At 41.0% G+C, this 21,110-nt stretch overlaps 2 protein-coding genes across 4 annotated transcripts in view; both read right to left on the bottom strand.

Moving 5' to 3' along the window:
- Positions 1–2,779, bottom strand: part of kazna (kazrin, periplakin interacting protein a) — a 194,222-nt gene extending 191,443 nt beyond the window's left edge. For 2 of the 3 annotated variants that reach the window (XM_080900002.1, XM_080900004.1), the window contains exon 1: positions 2,680–2,779. The gene's annotated coding sequence lies outside the window, so the exon portion shown is untranslated. The remainder of the gene's footprint in view (positions 1–2,679) is intronic. The other variant, XM_080900003.1, reaches the window with a different exon arrangement.
- An 8,176-nt stretch (positions 2,780–10,955) lies between these two features.
- prdm2a (PR domain containing 2, with ZNF domain a) lies at positions 10,956–19,300 on the bottom strand. Its single transcript, XM_080897956.1, has 4 exons — positions 19,189–19,300; positions 17,721–17,782; positions 13,115–17,394; positions 10,956–13,030 (listed from the first exon to the last, which is right to left on the bottom strand). Exon 3 carries the CDS (start codon positions 17,326–17,328, stop codon positions 13,147–13,149), a length of 4,182 nt encoding a protein of 1,393 aa, XP_080754082.1. The 5' UTR covers positions 17,329–17,394; positions 17,721–17,782; positions 19,189–19,300; the 3' UTR covers positions 10,956–13,030; positions 13,115–13,146.
- Between the last annotated feature and the right edge of the window lie 1,810 nt (positions 19,301–21,110).

Here is a 21,110-nt window from a genome sequence, read left to right as displayed (position 1 = left end):
GCAAATGAGCGGCATTAGGATCTGCAGGGCTACATGAATTTTACTTCCCGAGATCAAGATTCCAGCCAAGGACAAGTTCGACATAAGTGACTCTGGCTGCACCAAAGAAGACGTTGAATTTGACTCAAATAAACATCACAATAGCCAGAACAAGCATGGCCGGAGGTACTGTGATGTATTTTTTTCCTCTCATCTCTCTTCACAAAACCGCTGTGATCCTGACGGGTCCTGTCAGCATTTCATGTTTGTGCACATCCAAACCTAATCCGTACTTCCAGATGACACACTGCATCATTCAAAGTCTACCAAGTCATTTAGGTTTTTGACAAATAAGACGCAGGTCAGGTCTCCGACCCACCCAGAAGTAGGGGGAAAAAATTGCAATCCATCTCTCAGTTGTTGGAATTTAATATTGTGCATCACACCGAGAATAAGTGATGAAATTAACAAGAAGAAGATCAAAAGTTTCTCCTTCTTAGACTTCTGCGTGGCTGTTTTTGTTTTCAATCATCTCTGATCATGTTTCCTCACTTCTCACCAGAGCTTCCTGTGAGAATTCGACATTGCCCTGGGCTAAGATCTTCAGCTGTGTTGAGCATACAAATGCAGCATCACAGTTTGAAGTTACTGCTGAGCTTGTGAGCACTGGGAGTTCTCGCACCTCAGGGCTATGGTTTGTCACTATACGTATACTGGCATGGCTCCAAGCTAAAAAAAATCACCTGCCAGGCACTGCTACTTAAGGCACCTGAAACCTAATCCCTTATTCCCAAAGAGTGTAATTGGACTTGTTTGAATTCTTAATTACTTAAAGAACATCAAGTGAGCTAAATTCCTTTACACATGTGCTATAAATCCTAAGAACTACAGTATCTGACAGCTCATGGATTTCCTCAGTGCAATTACAAAGCAGCACTCTCACCCATATGTGTTCAATTTGAGTAAAATCCATTTCCTGGAGCTTTTGAATGTGTCAGAGAAAAAAAAAAACCTCCAGTAAAAACCCCAAACCATTTGTGTTCATTTGACTCAGAACCGCTAAAAGCTTCTAAAGAGTGAAAATGTGAGGTTCACCAGGTGGAGAACAAAGCAGCTTTAGAAAAAACACACACAGTTTACTGCACCTATTGCTGCTGAATCGTGTGCATCTGCATTACACTGCTGGCTACAGCCATGACACAAGGGGCTGCGGAAATTACAGCGATATGTCAGCGTCACAGACTGATGTAAGCCACTGCTACTGTTTCCTCATAATACCAAAGAGTCATGAAATAAAAAATCTTTCCGCTCTCTTCATATATTATTCTTGGGGGTAACTGTGACCGAGGACCTGTCCTGGGGCAACCATATCACCTCAGTTGTACGGAAGGCCCAACAGCGCCTCTACTACCTGAGGAGACTGCGGAGCGCACACATTCCCAGATCTCTGATGTTGAACCTCTACAACTGTGCCATCAGCAGCGTTCTGACGTATGGATTTCTAGTGTGGTTCCCCAGCTGCACCAAGGCCGATCAGCAAGCACTCCAGCGGGTGGTGAAAGAAGCTGGCAGAATTATTGGAACAAGTCTGCCAGAGATCAGTAATATCTTCCCCACTCGCTGTCTGAGGAGGGTGCACAGTATCCTGCGGGACCAACATCACCCTGCGCGCCACCTTTTCCATCTGCTGCCCTCAGGGAGAAGGTACAGGTCTATACAGGCCAGAACATCCAGACTGGCCAACAGCCTGTATCCACAGGCTGTGAGGCTCCTGAACTCTCTGCCCCCCTCTCACGGACAATAACCATATCCAACTTCTTAATAGCAATGAACTGGTCTGCATTGGTGCATCATATCTTTATTCTCTTCCCCCTCCTGCCCCCCCCCCCCCTCTTTCTTAAATAGATAACTATCATATCTGATATCATATCTCACAGTACAATAATATTGAATGGGTTGCATTGTTGTATTTTGTCATGTTTCTCAGGTCTTTGTCTGAATTTCTACGAACATTATTGCTAAGGATTGTCTTATTGCATTGGAGTCACACTGGGTTAAATATGTACACTTGGGTTTTAAGGGGTATTTATTATTTTCTTCTTTTTTTGGGGTTGTATGGAAGCCCCAAACGCAATTTCATTGTTCTTGACAATGACAATAAATAAATAAATACTAAATACTAAATACTTATTTGCCCCTGGGCTTATCATTTGCCCACAGCAAATAAAAGATTCAGCCTAACTGCCAATTTCAAATTAAACTCACGCCCACTGCACTGCATGTTAATGAACAATTACATTTAGGCAGAGATTACTTTTCGTCCGTAAATGACTGATGGTCAGAAACTTGGACCTTGTCTCTACAGACAGGAGAGAGCTGCTGCCTTTCTGTGGGTAGGATTTCATTTTTAGCCAGCACCCCTGTTAAATTTGACTGGGGCCTGTCTCATTTATATTCAAGAACCAACACTTTGAAGCACTCAGATGATGTTTTCTTTGATCACTTGTAACTCAATGGAGAAACACATTTATGATCAGGTCCTCCAGTTTGAGACACACATGCACAAGCACACAGATGACCAATACCTCACAATATCACACAGATCTGTCTGGGTTAAAGTACAGACATCGAACACTATGAAAGACCGAGGCAACTATGTAGGCTTTTATCATAATATAGATAACAACCTCTTTAACTTACCCTAAAATCTGAGTTGACTAACTCCAAGAAAGGAAACCCTGCTTTTACTGTCCAGGAAATGGAGATCAGTCACCCAGTGCCTGTGCAACTGTGATTTTAACTCAGTCTACAGTCAGACCAAAAGCCACCTTGCCAAATTTATTTACACAGCTGTGTGGCCAAAGGCAGGGGGGCCAGCTTGGGTATGGTTGTAAACATTAACCTCTTTAACTGCAGCTCAATTGCATCCCTTATTATCTGCTACTTATAATGCAGTTACAAAATAATAACTCCGGGTTTTCCTAATATCATTCACCACTGAAAAATATTTTGGTCTGTTAGATATTTCAACAGCATAGGCAATTTGACAAAAGCAATTGCTTGTGCTTACCAATGACTGTAGAAAACATGGACGACGCGAAGAGCTTCCCAAAAATTAAGACAAAACGTCTCTATCGCCCCCTGGTGTCTGGCTGCAGTATAGGTCAGAAACCCCGCCTGATCCATGTTAGCGGATGGGGACTGGGGTCAGACTAAAATAAAAATAAAAAATATTCTCCGATAAATTCCCAGATAATTTTTTCCAAAGATTCTTTCTTTCATTATCAAGTGTTCTCATCACCCTGATTTATGTTCAAGGGGTCTCCTTTCCCATAAGTTTGATTCTAATTACTACCATAATGCTTTTATAATGGGGTGCAACGTCATCATAACAGCTTTGACTGGCAGCTGCAGTCACAGATAAACTTGCGCATCTCTGTTTGGGAAAGGCAGATAGAGCAGGGACGCCGAGAGGAGCTCCAGCGTTTACGTTACAAAACCACAACCGACTGTTTTAACCTGACAGCCTGAGGTGGTCTTCAGTCTGAACTACCGGATAGACAGATCCGAGGCCCCACCGCACTTTTAAGTTAAATGTGTTTGTAAACTAATCCGTAACTACCGTCCTTAGCTAGGTCCTGAGACCTGTGCAGAGATGATTATTAAATACGTGCAAACAACAGCATGTTTTCAGTCTCTTACCACATCTGTACAGTAACACCATTTTTTTTAAATCTTGCATATATATATATATATATATATATATATATATATATATATATATATATATATATATATATATATATATATATATATATATATATATATATATATGTGTGTGTGTGTGTGTATATGTATATGTATATATGTATTTGCATATATATATATACATATATATACAGCTTACATCCTTCAAGAGAAATATTTTTTCAGTACTCAGGCAGCAGCTTAAACACTGCGGATAATACCTCTGTATGTTGGTGACCACGATGCAGGAGCAGACATCTTCTCATCTCTGGAGATTTCCATTTACAAAGCACCAACAACTCGAAGGTAAACATTATATTGGAAAATCTGTTTATATAGTATTTATAGTATATAAGGCTTTGTCCTTTTTAAAATAAACAGCTCAAACATCAGCTGTCAGCAGAACTGTAGAACTGAACAAAATGTAAGAGTAGAACTTCAGATCCCAAGTGTGTGAGGACAGGGAAGGATCAGCTTTATTTCACAGATTAACTTTAGATTTCAGTTTGTGATGATTCTGTTCTCTTTGTGATTACAGGAACTGTCCTCAGATTCAGACCTCAGCACCATCCAGTGACAGCAGACAGATCATCCAACATGTTCACATGTTAACTGATGAACAGTAATAATGGATTGCATTTATATAGCGCTTTTCAAGGCACCCAAAGCGCTTTACACTCTCACATTCATACACTGGTGGAGGCAGCTACAGTTGTAGCCACAGCTGCCCTGGGGCAGACTGACAGAAGCGAGGCTGCCATATCGCGCCATCGGCCCCTCTGGCCAACACCAGTAGGCAAGTAGGGTAAAGTGTCTTGCCCAGGGACACAACGACCTGGACAGAGAGCCCAGGGATCGAACCGGCGACCTTCCAGTTACAGATGCGATTCCCAACCCCCTGAGCCACGGTCGCCCCAGTATAAAGGTTAAAGTACCACATGTGCTGTCAGTGAAAGCTGCAGCTGTTTTATTGGTAAAGTTAAAGACGAAAAGTCAAAGGGATGAATCCCCCATGTAACTGTGTCACTGTATATCAGCATTAGCACTACCTCATTTTGGTGTTTCAGACAGCTGCTGATCTCAGACCTGCAGAGCTTCTGTTTTACACACTGAATGTAATCAGCTGCATGAAGAGCACATGTTTTCTCTGACAATTAAATAAAACCTGATGAAGGTCAAAGGTCGTCATTTGTATGTTAAACTAAAAACCGTTGATCTGGAATTCTTACACCGTTTTTTGTCAATAGTGTGTTATTTACCATAAAGTAATTCAGAGTCAATCATACCAAAGTAACCAGAGAGGACAATATATTTTTAAATTTTTAATGTTTAGTATCTTTTAAAGTGCTAAGCAGCCATTTATTTGCTTCAGCAGTGAGCAATGCCAAAAATAACAAACAAAACTCCTTAATGGTCCCTATGCTTTCCTACACAAATAAAAACCAACCAAAAGACAATTCACTTACCTAACTTTCTAACAAAAAACAGGAGAAAACTTGATCAACAAAAATGGCTTCTCACGCCTACTAGGCTGCTGCAGTGAACAATGTATACAAGGTGAAACAAAATACACAATTGCTACTTTACAAATCTATTTACAGCTATTTACAAGACTTAGGTTCTATTGCCAGACACACACACACAAAAAGGTTGTACTTGGTTATACTTGCAAATCAATGGGCAAAGACACTCTACAAAATAACGACTCAAAAACACATGTGCTTTGTTGGATGGAGGAGGCTAGGAGAGGCCAAGTGGCTGTCATCTGGTGGTTAAATACTGGAGGTGATCAACCAGTTATCCAATCCGAGAACAGGAAGAGACTCCACCCAACTACTCAGCAGGCACGCCCAGGTGTCCACCCCCTAAGAAAGAAAAGGGGAAAAAACCCACAGCCATCCTCTGGTGGGAGGAATCACACATAAAACAAACACTGACAACGTTGGATCATAACAAGTGATTTTAGGTATTTCAGAAATATAAGATGATAAGCTGTGTGTCTTTTTCATAATAATGACATGGTTATATTTACCTTGACCGAGTCAGTCGCCATCAGCAGATAAACTGTATCAGTCGGGCTATGTAAAAAGTGTGAGGAGCATGACCCAGTCGGCTTTGTGGTACCTTGAACGCCTTTCCACCCAAAAGTTAACAAGGGATTTGAAGAAAACGTAAAAGGCAGAGTGAGTCTGGAGCTCTACAGACTCAGCTGGCTGAAGTGTACTGAGGGCAGTACAGAGCGGATGCAGATGGGACTCGAACCATCGCCGCTCTAGTTCAAACTCTGCTTACAGGCCTTGTCGCTTCCCATGAGCCACTTGGCCGGCCAATGAAACAGAGGCAATATTGCTATATTTAAACTACACGCACAGTTGCGCACCCATGTCTGCTTTTCTTATTAGCTGGGCACGAGGTAGTGGTGTGCAATACTGCATATTTTGGTATCGATCCGATACCAAGTAAATACGGGCTAGTATCGCTGATACCAATACCGATACTGATTAAATAGTTAAAACCCAGGACATAATTAGGACAAAGTTTATAATTAAACTAAAAAATACTTTATTATTGTGGCGGGGTGTGGTCTGCAATGGCGCTGCAGGTGAGATGGACTCACCGGCATCTAAAATCATGCCTCGCTGGCTTAAAACCTGTGCTCTGCTTTTACTGTTGTTGTTTGGTGGTGATGTGTACAGCTGGCAGTGGGAGAGCTGCAGCTGTTGAATATACTGTTACAGCAACAGTGTGATTATTGTAAGGGTGGACAGCGCGTGGCTCGAGGTGAGCCGGAGGACGGCGCGCCAGCGGGACCTGCCAAGGTAACAGGTAACAAGCCTTCTTTATAAACAGATAGTTTGATCATAGTGATGTGTGAGTGTCATTGTTTTTTGCCCTTTGCTTTAGGTGAGGTCCGAATGGCATCAGGCAAAGTTCTACAGTTCTACATGGATTACATGAACAGTGCCTGTCAACAAGCCAGCTGTCTTTACTGTTAAAACCAAAGATGCTGGAGAAGGTAGGTAACAGTCACATGGCCAAACACACATTGTGTGCTGTGGAATGCAATTATATTCGCTATGACTTACCTGCTCCCTCTGATTTTGAACACACGGGACACTGTCTGTTCATATCACATCTTTGTAGGTGGTTTGTCTCTGGCCATCGAGGGGCTGTGTGCACAACCAGGACAGAACCTGCACGGTGTCTTACCTGCCAGTGCTGCCACGAGACTACAGCATCCTTGTTAAATACAATGACAAGCACATCCCAGGCAGCCCCTTCTCTGCTAGGATTACTGGTAACTGTCTTTTTACATCAGTGTAGACCATCCATGCAGCCTCTAAGATGGCAGCCCAAAAGCTACAGTAAAGTAATTCATTTCCTTCTCTAAGTGACGATATCATGAGGACGTACCATCTGAAGGTGGGTTTAGCTGCAGATATTCCACTGGACATAGGAGAGCTTGACCTCATCCAGGGAACAGCCTCTCTTACAACACCCTCAGGGCCAGAGGAGCCCTGCCTGCTGAAGATGCTATGTAACGCTCACGTTGGTGAGTGTCCGCCTGATAAGTGAGAAGTTGCTAAACAATGAGACTCAGCAGAATCCAAATACTTTATTAATCCCTAAGTAAAAGACAGAGGGGGGGAAGTAATAAAAGTTAAAGCATGGAGAAAGAAGCAGGAGCAACTGAAACGGGCTGCATGCACACACAAGAATAAGCGTTGTTAACCCTCATCTGTTTTGTCTGTCTGTCTTAGGAATCTCGTTTGTTCCCAAGGAGATTGGCAAGTACCTTGTTAAGATCAAGAAGAACGGTCGTCATATTCCCAGCAGCCCAATTGCTGTTATGATTAAGCAGTCAGAGATTGGTGATGCAAGCCATGTGCGTGTGAGTGGACCGGGGCTGAGCAAGGCCAGGACTTTTGAGCCTGCAGACGTCATCATTGACACTCGTGATGCAGGTATATGCTCAGTGAAAGAATAAATACTAGAGATGGCAAAATACCACTTTTTTTATGTCCAATACCGATATCATAAATTTGGATATTTCCTGGTCAGTGTTATCCACGCAGAAGTTGATATAGTCTGTTATGCAGGTTGTTAGACCTCCTACGGCAGCTGAGATCCTTTGAGGTGAACAGGACTCTTCTAAGGATGTTCTATGACACTGTGGTGGTGACTGCTATCTTTTATGCTGTGGTCTGCTGGAGTGGTGGAACGGCAGAGAGGGACAGGGGGAAACTTAACAAACTGGTCAAGAGGGCCAGCTCTGTCCTGGACTGTCTGCTGAAGTCCGTTGAGCAGATTGGGGAGGAGAGGATGTTGTCTGAGCTAACATCCATCATGGACAACACTTCCCACCCCTGCATGAGACTGTACGAGCACTGAGCAGCTCGTTCAGTTGTAGACTTTTACAGCCAGTTTAACATGGTTGCACACACACACACACACACACACACACACACACACACACACACACACACACACACACACACACACACACACACACTTGTGTACATATCTCTGTACATTTTTATCTGTACATACAAATTTCAGTTGCTTATGTATATAGGACTACTTTGTGTCTTCCTTCTACATTTGTATTTGTATATGTATTGGAATGTAAAAATAATTAATCACGATTAAAATGTGTCCATGACTTGAAAACTGATGATGATTCATCTCATTAATCATTACACACTGCTCTCCCCTACATAAGCTGTACTAATAGGTTAATTGTATCAGTACCGCCCCCGTATTTATTTGGTATTGGATCAATGCTAAAATTTGCAGTATTTTTATATTTTGTCTTTTTTTTTTTTTTAATGAACGACAATAAAAAAAAATTCCTGGCCTAATTTTTCTTCATATTATTACTGGTATAAATTTTTACATGATATAAAGCTCATATCATGATATAGTAACACCATCCGATTCCAGTCCCTAGTACACAAATTGGTGAGACAAGCCGACTCACATCTGACAGTGAGAGCTCTGTGTGGCTTTCCATGAAGATTTAATAAAAAAGGAAGCTAATTAAACAACTTCCACCACAATGCTTCTCATAATATGCAAGAAAACAGTTCTTGCTAAAGGTGGAAATGACAAATTAGTTTGACCCGAAGACCAGTTGGTCGATGGAAATTACTTGTGTGGTTACATACAGGCAAAGGAAAGCTTAAAGTAGCTGGCGGTACGGTTGTTGGTGCTAGACAGGCTATTCTGACTATTTCAGAAACTGCTGATCTTCTTAGAGTCTCCGACAATCATCTATAGGGTTTACAGAGAAGTCATTAGAGAATGATCAAACTTTAAACTCCACAGCCTGCCTGAGTATTGTTGCAGTTATGTCCATCCCTTTATGATCACAGCGTACCTATCTTCTGATGGCTTCTTCCAGCAGAAAAATGCATTTTACAGCTTTTCAAAAATCCTAATATAGGAGCATTTCCAACTTTGAAATCCTTTCGATGAAATTGGTAGACATTTGCAGCTTGAAATGTCAGCTGTAATTCAGCTATAATGCACCAAGAATCAGTTTGTGGCTCTCATGCAACATTAACCAGTATTTGTGAATTCACATAAAAACACATTCAGAATGAAGTTATAAGTTAAAAGTGACAGAAATGCCATTACTCTCTTCAGTTAATGTTTGCTCTGGCCTTAACGGAAAGAAATATTTTTAATACACTCAGGCAGGTCTATTCATCTAACTGACACAGACACAGAAGGACTGAGCTGTGTAATGCTCTAGAAAGGCTCAACCAAAAGGTACATATTAACCAGCAGCCCAGCATGTCTCTCAAATGTTAATCTGCACAATCTCAGCTTTTGATGGGAAATGTCTAATTAGCAATTTTAGCTGTAGGTGGAGCTGAAAGACTAACAGTGGTGCAAAGAGTGGCACATACTGAGTAGCCTTTAGTATAGAAGAACAAGGAGGAGTTTGTTGGAATCTGTCAAGACTCAATTTTGTTTGTGTCATCAGATTACTTCTATCCTCAGTCTGCAGGAAGAATGTACTGAGCCGCTTTGATGCTCGTGGAAAATTTTCTGTACAAGCCAAAAGAATGTGGAAATGTGGAAAATGACCAGTTAATCAAATGGCTTCTCAACATTTTTAAATATCATACAAATACTCTCCACTTTCAAGATTTAAGCATGTGCAAGCATACAAATAGAGCATGAAAAAGCTATATATATAGTAAGTAATTAGTAGCAGACAATGCTAACACCAAGCTGTTTTTTTAGGCTTGCCACATTTTCTTTTATCCTCCACTTGTCCAGTTTCCTCAGTTGTTGTAAAGACAGTGTGCATTATCCAGATATTTCCCAGGTTTTTAGCAATTAAGTGTTTGGGAGTCACCTTATTGGTTTGAAGATATTTTTTAAGCCTGTCAAACTTTGTTATCTTTGGCAATTTTTGTCAAGATGTGTACTAGTAGCAAAAGTACCTAAAAATACAATTTAAAATATGTTCTTTGTTGTCTGTTATGTGAAGACACAATAACTGAGTCATCCCTTGAGTTAGGTGCCTTATTTATGCTTGGGTGATTCATAGGTCAGTGCTAAGGAGCTTAAAAAACAAAAAACACTTCTCTGAAAGTGGTCAGAGACAAGGACTAAACTGAAAATTAGTTGGGAAAACAGCCAATGTCCAAAGAAAAACTTTGAAAGACCTTCAGAGAGCTTTGAGAATTCTTGCTCAAGACCACAAGAATAGAAGAAAAGTCAGATTCCTTGGAAGCAAAATATAAAGAATTGAGAGGTTTCTCAACACTTCTTCACAGTAAAGTAAAACAGCATGAAGAATGTGCGGTAGTGAGTTGCTCCTGTTGATTATATATCTTGTAGAATTAAGAATGCTATACTACATAACTGTTTTTTCAAGAATTGGGTCCTAGGATGGGAACTGTGGATATTCTTCCATGTACCAGAGACGAACAGTGCCCCCTCTCTCTTTTAGAGTGCAGAAAAACATGAATGGATTTTTCAAACAGAATGTTGTAGTGTGGTAGAGATGCAGTGGTATTACATTATTATCTACCGTTCTCCTCAGTTATCTGCCATTCCTGAAGTTAAAGTAAGGAAAGTGCGCCACCAGCTGGCCATTGTTGAATACTTTCAGAACACAATCCAAAGGCTGCAGCTCTTTACTGGGATTCTTTAAACTCAACTTGATCCATTAGATAAAGTTTCATATAGACTCCACAAAAAGCTTTAACATTCTCAATTTATTCTGAACACTTGCTTGAAAAACGAAACAAAACTTTAGTGCAAATCATACAGAGAAATTGTTCAAAGACTGATAACATGATTTTTAAATTATTAATAAATATACAGGACTCCATTTACACTACGAAATGCTACAAGCACTTTTCACAGTAAAATAACAGTCTCCCAAAACGTTCTGTACATCCAAGATGTTGAAGACTTTCTGAACGAAAGCAATATTATTAATAATGAGTTTGAAAGTCAAAAATGTATAAGTACCATTACTGTCCCTCAGATACAGGCCATTGTCAAGTTTTAGTTTGAGCAAATTAATAACACTCAGTTCAGTCATAACACAATTACTACCCTGTATAGCACTGGAGCAAACTAGTAGCTTAGAAATTTTTAAATAAACAGATACTTTACTGACATGATGCCACAAACATTTTTATATGCCACTAGAGGTTTGCTGCACAAAAAACAAAAAACCCCAAACAAAACAAAAACAAACCAAAAAATATTCCCATACTGTGATTGATACATGTTGGACTTCATTTTATGCACTTCACACATTAAACTGTTGACAACTGCTGCACAGATTATAAGCAATGATGTAATGCTTGTATGTTACAGATGGAAATATCTTAACTGACTGCACATTAAGTGGGGCCAACACTACAAAAAAAGAACAAAAAGAACAAAAACACAAAAAAGCAAGCATTTGCAGAATAAGTGCAAAATCAGGTGAGCAAATTAAGACAGTGAAGCCAAAACAAAGATTGGCTCTGTCAGTGTTCTTTAGACATGAACTTAAATGTAAAGCCAGCAGTGGTGCATCAGAATATTAGCACAGTATTTCTGTTTGGGAGTGCGCTGTAAATTCACCAAACTGCAGAGCTTCCCCAGACATTAAGAATTTATCTGTGGTGTCACACATTCAAAACGGCTGCAAAGGCAGCGCTGCGTTCTCAAGCAAAAGCTTTCCAGGTACGTTTTTTATCTTGTTTTTATGACAAGAAATGTCACATCAATGCAATATTTCAAAGCATCTTCTGCAAGGTCTGAATATGCAAATTGAGCTACAGTAAGTGATGGTGACTGTATTTGGGTGAACCACCTAAGTAAATTCTTTACTTGGGAAACACAGAATACTTGTTTTCACCACTTTTATGACACATTTAGTCATATTATATACATTAGATGGCACATAGAGCATTATTAATAAAACTCCCATACATGTATTTACAGTAGCAGCTCGGCCAATGACAAAATACGGTTTTGTACTGAGAAGGCTTTAGCATTAAATCAACTTAATCTCACATTCTCATGATGAAAAATGGACTTTCCCAAGTATTAAGTGACGCTGCTCAAATTCATAGTTGCAATTTATCATGATGCTTGTCACCAGTATTACATACACTATGGTTTTGTATGATTCTGTAGGCTGAAGTTCAGAAACAATCATACACATTTACATTTTCTTATCTCTGGCATGTCTTCTGGATACTTACGCTGGTTACTTCCTAACAGGCCAACAAATGATCAGAGGCAGTGTTTAAGGCCTAACTGCATCTCAAAAAAAAAAAAAAAAAAAAAAAAAATTCCATCCCAAATGAATGCAACTTAAATCACAAGCTCACAGACAGCATGCATTAAGAGTTTAAACCAAAAGGCCACAGACAACAGTTAAGAAAAAGTGCAAATGCATGCGGGAAATGATTGCCACCTGCCATCGTCTAACCTAATGAGCAGAGTAGCCCTTCCAGCTCAGTTCCCCCCCCCCCACTTCCTCTTCAGTTTGTGACATGTAGCAGTCAGATTAAACTTCAAGTGCAAATCCAAGCCGTTGACAGAAAGTTTCTGCAATGAAGGATAACTCTACAAAACTCCAAAAATACTACAAAAGCATTCAAAGACTTGGTTATACACAAACCTACTCACTGCAGTATTCTTCATGGTCTGTTGTAAGTGTCCTGAATTCAGTTTATTATACAGTATTCTGCAGCCTACAAGTCTGCTGGGTTTACAGTGTCGTTACCAGTTTTCTCCCTTTAAAGTCACTGAAGGAGATCCATACAGCAGAGTCCTGAGAATAAAAATAAAACAGATTTCTTAACACAGCCGTGCTGAGAACTTACACACAAGCTACATGTGCTACTATGTTTGCTACCTGCTGATCCCCGATCGCCTGCTGTGTAGTCATCAGGCTGAAGCGCTCTGCTTAGCACTGCTGGTGACGGATCCGGTTGCTTCTTCTCTCCTCTGGGTGGGAGGCAACTCATCCTTCTGCGGTGCTGTCTGCCGAGGTTTGACAATAGTTATTTTGATGGGAACTCCTTTGACGCTGTGCTGCACTCTGCTATACTGCCGCATGGAGGGGTTAAAAGTGCGAACAATGGGAAGCTCATTCAAGGTGGGCGTCTCTTGTTTTGGCTGCGTGCTCTCTTTTATAATGATTTTACTCCTTTTGCTTGAAAAGACAGTTTGCACTGGTAGGATGGCAGGCCTCTTTGCAGAAGCGGACGTCTGGAGTCTTGTTTTATGTGGAGGTGAGCCTTGTTGTTGCTCTTCACCATGAGGAACCCCTCTATGCAAGTGTCCATCGTTTTCCTTCGTCACAGAGATCCCACATTCTTTCCTTTTCTTTACCTCTTTAGGTTTCTTGGGGCAAACAGCCATGTGTTTGGTTCTGCTGCGACGCATTGTGAATTCCCTGCTGCAGTGTGGACACACAAATAGTTCCTGCTGCTCACCCACCTGTACAGGTGACATTTTATTTGATGAATGCACGGACTTGTTCCTCTGTGGCATGACCCTTTGGGCAAACTTTTTCTTCCTTTTGTTAAGTACTTTGAACTTTACAGGTGGTTCCTGGCTAGGTTTGGACCTGTTTGACTGACTGACTCTGTTTGAAGCATTTAATCCATTTGTAGAATTGGTAGTAGACAGCACTCCATTTTGAGATTTTGCAAAGTGACGTAGAGGTATGGGATTCTTTCTGGGTGTGTATCGCCTTTTATCACTGGCATTGGCACAAGCCAAGATGTGCTTGTGGAGTTCTGGCATGTTATCAAAGCTTTTTCCACATTTGGTGCACCGAATGGCTGTACTGAAGGTCTGTGGGATGTTGTGTGTAGTGAAGTTTGTGGCTGAAGCCAACGAACCAGCAGGTGATCTGTTGTGGTAAGGAAATGGAGGGGGCTTGAAGCTGGGATAGTGCTGGTTAATGCCAAGACGAACATCAGGCCCTTTGATTTTGCCTCCATCTGAAGCCATGACTTTAATTGTTGTAAACAGTTCTTCAGCACCCACATCTACTTCACCCTCTTCCTTTTTCACCAATTTCTTGAGTTCCTCTTGAGCTTCAGGTCCTGAAGCATCTGTGTTGACTTTAGCTGAATTGTTGTAGTTCTGAGGTCTTAGTTTGCCTTTTTCTTCTTCTGTATGAGTACACTGCTGGCCTGGATGCAATTCTTCCTGATGCTGCTTCAGATTGCAAAGATATACAAATTCTTTTGTACAAGCACTGCAAACATAAGTCTTCCCAACACCGTGGAGGCTTGATCGATGGTCAAGTAAAGCAGAGGGTTTGCCAAATAGCAGCACACAGAACTCACATTTGTAGGGCCAGTCATCAGCATGGTCAGCCACATGATGACTAAGTTCCTTCATTGAATGGAAAAGCTTATCACACACATTGCAGATGAAATTCTTGGTGAATGTCTGCTCTTGGACATCATTTTCTGGATCATTTGAGGATTCATCTTCATTAACTTTCTCGGGAGAGGGAGCGGGTTCAGGTGAGATTTCAGGTGCGGAAGCAGAACTGTCAGGGGCTTCCTCAGGTTTTGTGGTTGGTGGCCCTGTCCCAACTGAGGGCTCTGGGTCAGAGTTTGACTCACCCAGAGGAGGACAATCTGATACCACTGAGGTGGAAGTGGACAGAGTTACCGATTCTGCGATGGAGGACACAAGAATAGTGGGTTCCACAGTTTGAGCACTGGGAACAGATACAATCTGTTGCTGTTCTATGTGATTAACAACCATCTGTGTAGGTGCTGGAGGCTCAGCTGTATTTTCTTGTAAGGTAATTGCAGCAGGAACTACATTCCCTGGGGCTTCAAGAGCTATTGTACACTCTATTAACACAGTGTTACTGGCAATGTTGTAAGAGTTGAGTAGGGAATCACTTAAAGTTACAGTGGGTGTGAACGGCACTTCTGTGATAGGTGCTGAATCAACTATTGGTGGGTTGAGAGCTATTTGATCAGTAAGAAACACATGGCCAGGTAAATTTAGTGTTGGGTCAAGTGGTTGGGAAAGTGTGACGAGATTTGCAGAGTTTGTAGTGGCAAATGTAGGCGTTAAATCACTCTCAGAAGAATTTAATGCATTTTCTGCGCAGAGTACCAAGGGTTCAGTAGTTATATTTGGGCCCAATACCTGGATTGGTTGGCTCGAAGCAGTGGAGATAGGTGGCGGTGGTGCCAAAACTGTGATTAATGAAGGAGCAGTAGGGAGCATGGTGTGTGCAGCTGGGGAAGCAAATGCTATAGTGCATGGTGAAGCTGGTTGCAAGGCGACAGGAGTCAAGGAGGCAGATGATGGAGTGAGAGAACTGTGGGGTAGGGTAAGTCCATAGACAAGTCCATCTGCAACAGGCTCCACTGGGGTAACAATGTTTGAACCCGTTACTATGGTGAAGTCTGTGACTAAAGGAGCCTCAGAATTTGCAAGACTTAGGTTTTGGTTTCCAATTTTTATCAAGGATTCTTCCATCACTGCTTTTTGTTCTTCTTCATTGGCAAAAGCCTGTGAACCTGAATTTGACATAGTTTCAGATTCACAAAGGCTCTTTTTTTGCAAACTCAAATCAAGCACAGCATTAGCTAAAGCTACATCTTCTTGTCTTTTGACTGTATTAGAAAGATCCAGAGGTTGCTGGTTACAGGAATTACCGCCTGTCACAGGGGGCCAGTTGTCTGGCAAAACAGGTTTCACTGCTGTCTCCGTCACGGATGTAGTAACGTCATCATTGTCACAGACTGTTTGGTTCACAGGTGAACTATGTTGGTTTTCTATCTGCCCTGTACTTACAATATCAAAATCTCCCAGATCTGACAATGATGACTCTTCATTAGATGTTGGAGTCTGTTGTGGAGAGCCTGTTGGAGAGCCAGTTCTTCTCTTAAACTTTCCTGTTCCAGAAGGTAGGACAGAGATAGAGACAGGTGAGCATGGCTTCTGGCCATCTGTAATGAGCGCAAGTGTCGGTTTAAGGCCATCCTGCTTTTCTAGGAGCTGTTTTAGCTTTGGCGACAGAAACACTGTTCTTTCTTTCTGCACAACTGTAGACTCTGTATTCTGAGGAAGTAAATTCTCTATTAACGAAGATACAAGTGATGATGAAGATGAAGACACAACTACCTCAGACTCCAATTCGGTTTTAATTTGTGGTAAGAGAGGTGGTGTTGCAGTTCTCCTCTTGGCAAGTGGTTGACCAGGTATGTCATTGCTTATAACTGAATCTGCATTTAATACCTGGCTGATATGAGAGGGGTCCAGAATCAGGGCATCCAGTCCAACTAGAGTCGAAGACCCAGAATGGACCTCAGCTGCTTCACATTTACTGACTGTACTTGTTGACACTATCTTTCCATCAATGTAAAAACTCAGATTCTCTGAAATATTGCTAGAGACATCTAACATGTAATGTTCTTCATGTTCCCCTTCATTCTCCACAACAGCTGCAGGCGGTGTATTGTCACCAAGCCGTGTTTGCTGCTGAGATGATTCACTGACTGTTCTGTGAAGGTTTTCCTCTTGAGGCAGCTGAGCTTTTTCCACATGTGTGAACTGCAGCTGGTTCTCGTGAACTCTACGCTCATGGCGTCTCTTGTTGGTGTGGGTTGTGAATATTTTTTCACAGTACTTGCACGCATGATGCCCCTCTGATACTTCTGATGTGTGTGGCTGATCAGTGAGATCTCCAGCTGACAAAAGAGAAGTATTAGAGCTAGTCGTGGATGACGTATGAAGCTGCGTGACTGAATCTTCTGAATCCAGAGCGTTTGACTTTTCATGCGGCAGGTGACTTAAATTTGACGGAAAAGACATTTTGTTTGTATTGTTTTTGTATAAATGTGCCTCATCATTAGCCAAAGCATGGACCTCCATGTGTTTTTCCAAGGCTTGCTTGCTGGCAAACTGTCCTTCACAGTGCTGACAAGGGAAAGAGCTCCCATCTTTCTCAACCTGATAATGAGACCTCATCATGTCAGGTTCCATGTTGGAGTTGACTTGGTAGATCTCCTCTTCTTCCTCCTCCCCTATCTCCTCACTGCCTCCAAATTCTGGTATGTACACACAAGGAGAGTGCTCCATCTTCTGTGATGTCTTGATCCAATTCTCTTAAGTATTTCTGTGACAAAACTTCGGCAGTTGTCACACCTATTGAAAAGAAGAAAAAAAAGAAAGAAATATTGACAGTAAATATGCCTCAGAAAACCATATGAGGGACATTCCTTTTCTTTGACACCAAACACAGCCAAGAATAAATAAAAGCAGTTGGAAACAGAGTGTTTCATGTGGTCTGAACTATGAGGTTTTGGCTCTTGTTATTTGAAACTTTGGCCATATTTAATATGGCCAAAGGGGTGGTCTGACTGTTGAGGTTCACGCTCTAATATTGCAGCATCTCTGGATTAAAATTAAAAGAGTGCGTTCAAGGGCACAATTTTTGTAAAATAAAACCCAAATGAATTGCAGCATCTTACCATTTTCACGTTTACTACAGGCAGATGTTTTCCTTAGCAGATGATCGCACTGAGTTTTCTTTCTGATGGAAGAAGACAAAACACATGGGGAAAAAAAAAAAAACAACAACTATCAAGACAGTTCCATAACACTGGATGACAGACAAACTCAAACTGCTAATGGGTGAGAAGAGAGAAGTGATCAAAGTAAGCAGAAGTGGCATGAGAGTAGTTGAGCTGGATGCTTTTATCTTTCTGGCTTACTGACTGCTGACTATGCTTTCAATGTCTTGTTAAGCTGTGCTGATGTGAGAAGGATCATGAAGCATCAAATGCAACATAAGATAAAAGACACTTAAGGGGGAAAAAAAAGCTGCCATGTCAAAGTTATTTTCTGTAAATGTTTAATTTCAATTACAAGTCCAAAAATACTCATAATCTTTGTCAATGACCTCATTTAACCTGGGTGCCTTAAATTACCTGTTAAACTTATTACATTTAATTCACCTGGTGATGGCCGCACAGCTTTTGTTTTTCCTGCCTTTAATTTGAGAAATAAATTGGTGCATTTGGACATTCATCTTCTTGTTGGTTTAACAAAATGGCAGGCCCATCGTGTCCCTGATTTGTCGTAGCTTCTTAGGACTGCACTCGCACTAAACAGCATCAAAATTAGCATAAACCAAGCGTTACGTTTATTTAAGCAGGTTTCCCGTTTAAAACATGTATTTTTATTCATTCAGCATCACTGTTGATTTACTAGCGCACTTGCACCGAGAAGAGAAAACGTAAACAAAAACTCACTAATGCACAGACTATTTCTCCTATATTGCAGATAATCCCGTGGCGCGTTTCTGTAGCATAAATATATCAAAATCGTGCCGTTTACACAAAACAAAAACTGTTCCAGCACCATTCAAGGGCCTGCGCACTGAATAATTAGAGGCAGTCTCCAAACATTCAATTAGGATATTCATTAAAATGTGCTGAAACGCGTTTATTTAATACATATATCACGTAAAATGTAATTATAACACACATTTGTGAATATTTTATATTACTATAATTGCAATTCGGAATATCTTTGGAGTGCGTTCACGCACATCTGCTTCACCTGGTTTGATGACGCTCCCCGTCCTTGCACCATTGCTAACTGGTCACACAACACGTCGTCACATTACTGTTTTGCTACACAGGCTGCTAGCTTGTCCACTGAAAGGTCAACTCACTTTTTGAGTACACACATTTATCTACCCCCAGGATGCAAGAAAGTTGCTTGCAAATTATGCACTTGTAAGTGCCAAGGTCTCGTGACAATGCTGTCAGCAAAGTGAGAGAAATCAGCTGTTATCGTCCATTAAAGTACTAACGATATGCTGCTAGCATGAATGCTAGCTCGCAAGCACTGGCTAAATGTATCGTCGAGTTCGCGACACAACCTTCAAGAATAAGTCAAATAAAAGTGCACGTAAAGGTTTCGCGTACATACTCGTGTTTGCAGACAAACCGCCGCAGATGGACTTCTAATATTCCTCTTGAGCTGCTAGTAGACAGTTGTATTTTCTCCCCTTCCTTAATGCACCAACAAGGTTCTGGCTTTCTGATTGGTCAGACAAAATGGATGTCAAAATTGGTCCAATCAAAAGCAGTGTTGTTAAAGCCCATAAAAAACTTGAAAGCAAAAGCACATACACGCTATAAGCGAGAGGCAGCCAAACTGTCGTTTCAGATTTAAATGTGAATATTAATGTGGAGCTTGTTTATTTATTTTTTAATAAATGTTAGACATTCAGCTCCAGTTCTGCTGACTTTTACTCTTTAAAAACAAAAGTCCCATCTTCATGTTTGTGGTTGTTAGGTGTGAGAAATCCTCTGTTGATATATTTTTAAATTTATTTTATTATTGTAATTGCTAGCTTTAAAAATGGTCCTCAACCGGAGGCCTGGGAGCTTGAGGGTCCTGCGCACTGCATCGAGTGCTCTTCTCTCAGCCCTTGGTACTCGCCCAGCTTGTCGTTTCCTTCTTATATTCTTATGGCCAGATCAGAGTGCAATATTTACAAAAAGACACAGTGGTACCAAACAGCCTCTTTGGATAATGTGCTGGCATCCGACCCCCAGAGTGAAAGGGGATAATGGCCATTTCAATCTTGCTGAATCTCATAATGAATGATAACAACAGGGGATATTTTAATTTCTTTAAAAAACACTAAAACCAAACAGTCAGTGCAGTGTATGGATTTGACCTGTAGAGGGCGGCATATAATAAACTCTGTGGGCTCTGGGTGCACCTTCCATGCGGGTAATTCTGAAACTTTGATCATTTACAGTAGGACTAGCGCGTTTTTAGACATTTAGAATGAGTAATTCATCCTAGTTCTAACAGTGTTTAGTAGAAGTGTAATTTCAGTTTTTAATTGATAAACGTATAAATATAACTGTTTACAAAAACGTTTCTAAGGATGGAAGGTAAATAGGCACGTATTTTTCTGGTTCATTTACAACTTGCATTGATAGTTAGCTGTTAAATAGATGTTTCCACTTGAATTAGTACATTATTTTCAGGTCTCCTTCATTACAGTTGTCATGTTGTGTCAAGAAGTTTCACGATGTGCACTGAGCACTTCTCTGTTTTCCCTTACTAGACAAGGCACTAGCTCATATTAAGCTCACATCTACATTGACAGACACTTGGCATCATGTCCACCTTAGCGTACAGGATTTTGAAAGCATCTGAACAAGTTCACCAGACTCTTTGTGCAGAACAAGGGTGGTACTCTCATGGCACATGCATGACATGTCTCTTTTAATTTTATATGTTCTAAGGGGTGTTTCATCATAAATAGCAAAGCTTCATCTATTATATATACATTTCTACTCTATATTCCCACTTGTAAATTCCAACTTTGAAAACCTGAAGTAGTTGGTACAGTGTGGTATGGTGAGCTTATATGCAGTGGCTCTTTAGGGATAAACAGCATTAGGTGGCACATAGCTCATTTAATGGCAAGTTGACTATGATGATGTTTATTTATAGCTTGTCATAGCGAAACTTACCCAGAGCTCCAGCGTGCCTTTCACAGCTGATGGCAATTCCAGCTGTGGAATTATAATGAGAAGTTTCCAATTGAGTCTGCTGGTCAGACACATCTGTCAAGTCATCGTCTAAGCAGGTGCTGAGTGCCTGGAAGTTACGTCAAACACATGGCTAAGCAGTTGGAAATGTGGAGAGGAGCTTTGCAAATAAAAATGCGAATGAGCACATAAAATGTAGAACACAATGAGTGATCAAGCTGTAGTGTCACATCATCGCTTTATTAACTCAGGGAAAAATGTTAGCTTACACATAGAAAATCTTTGCAGTGACACTATACAAAAAAACCCTTCTATGTGCTGACTTGCACAAAGATA

Source organism: Rhamphochromis sp. 'chilingali', assembly GCF_963969265.1.
Source record: "Rhamphochromis sp. 'chilingali' genome assembly, chromosome: 12".
Classification (NCBI taxonomy): domain Eukaryota; kingdom Metazoa; phylum Chordata; class Actinopteri; order Cichliformes; family Cichlidae; genus Rhamphochromis; species Rhamphochromis sp. 'chilingali'.
Note: the sequence above shows the minus strand (reverse complement) of the source record. Positions and strands in the feature narration are given on the sequence as shown.

Coding starts and splice junctions, on each gene's coding strand:
- prdm2a (XM_080897956.1), bottom strand. CDS start 17,328: ATGGAGCACTCTCCTTGTGTGTACATACCAGAATTTGGAGGCAGTGAG.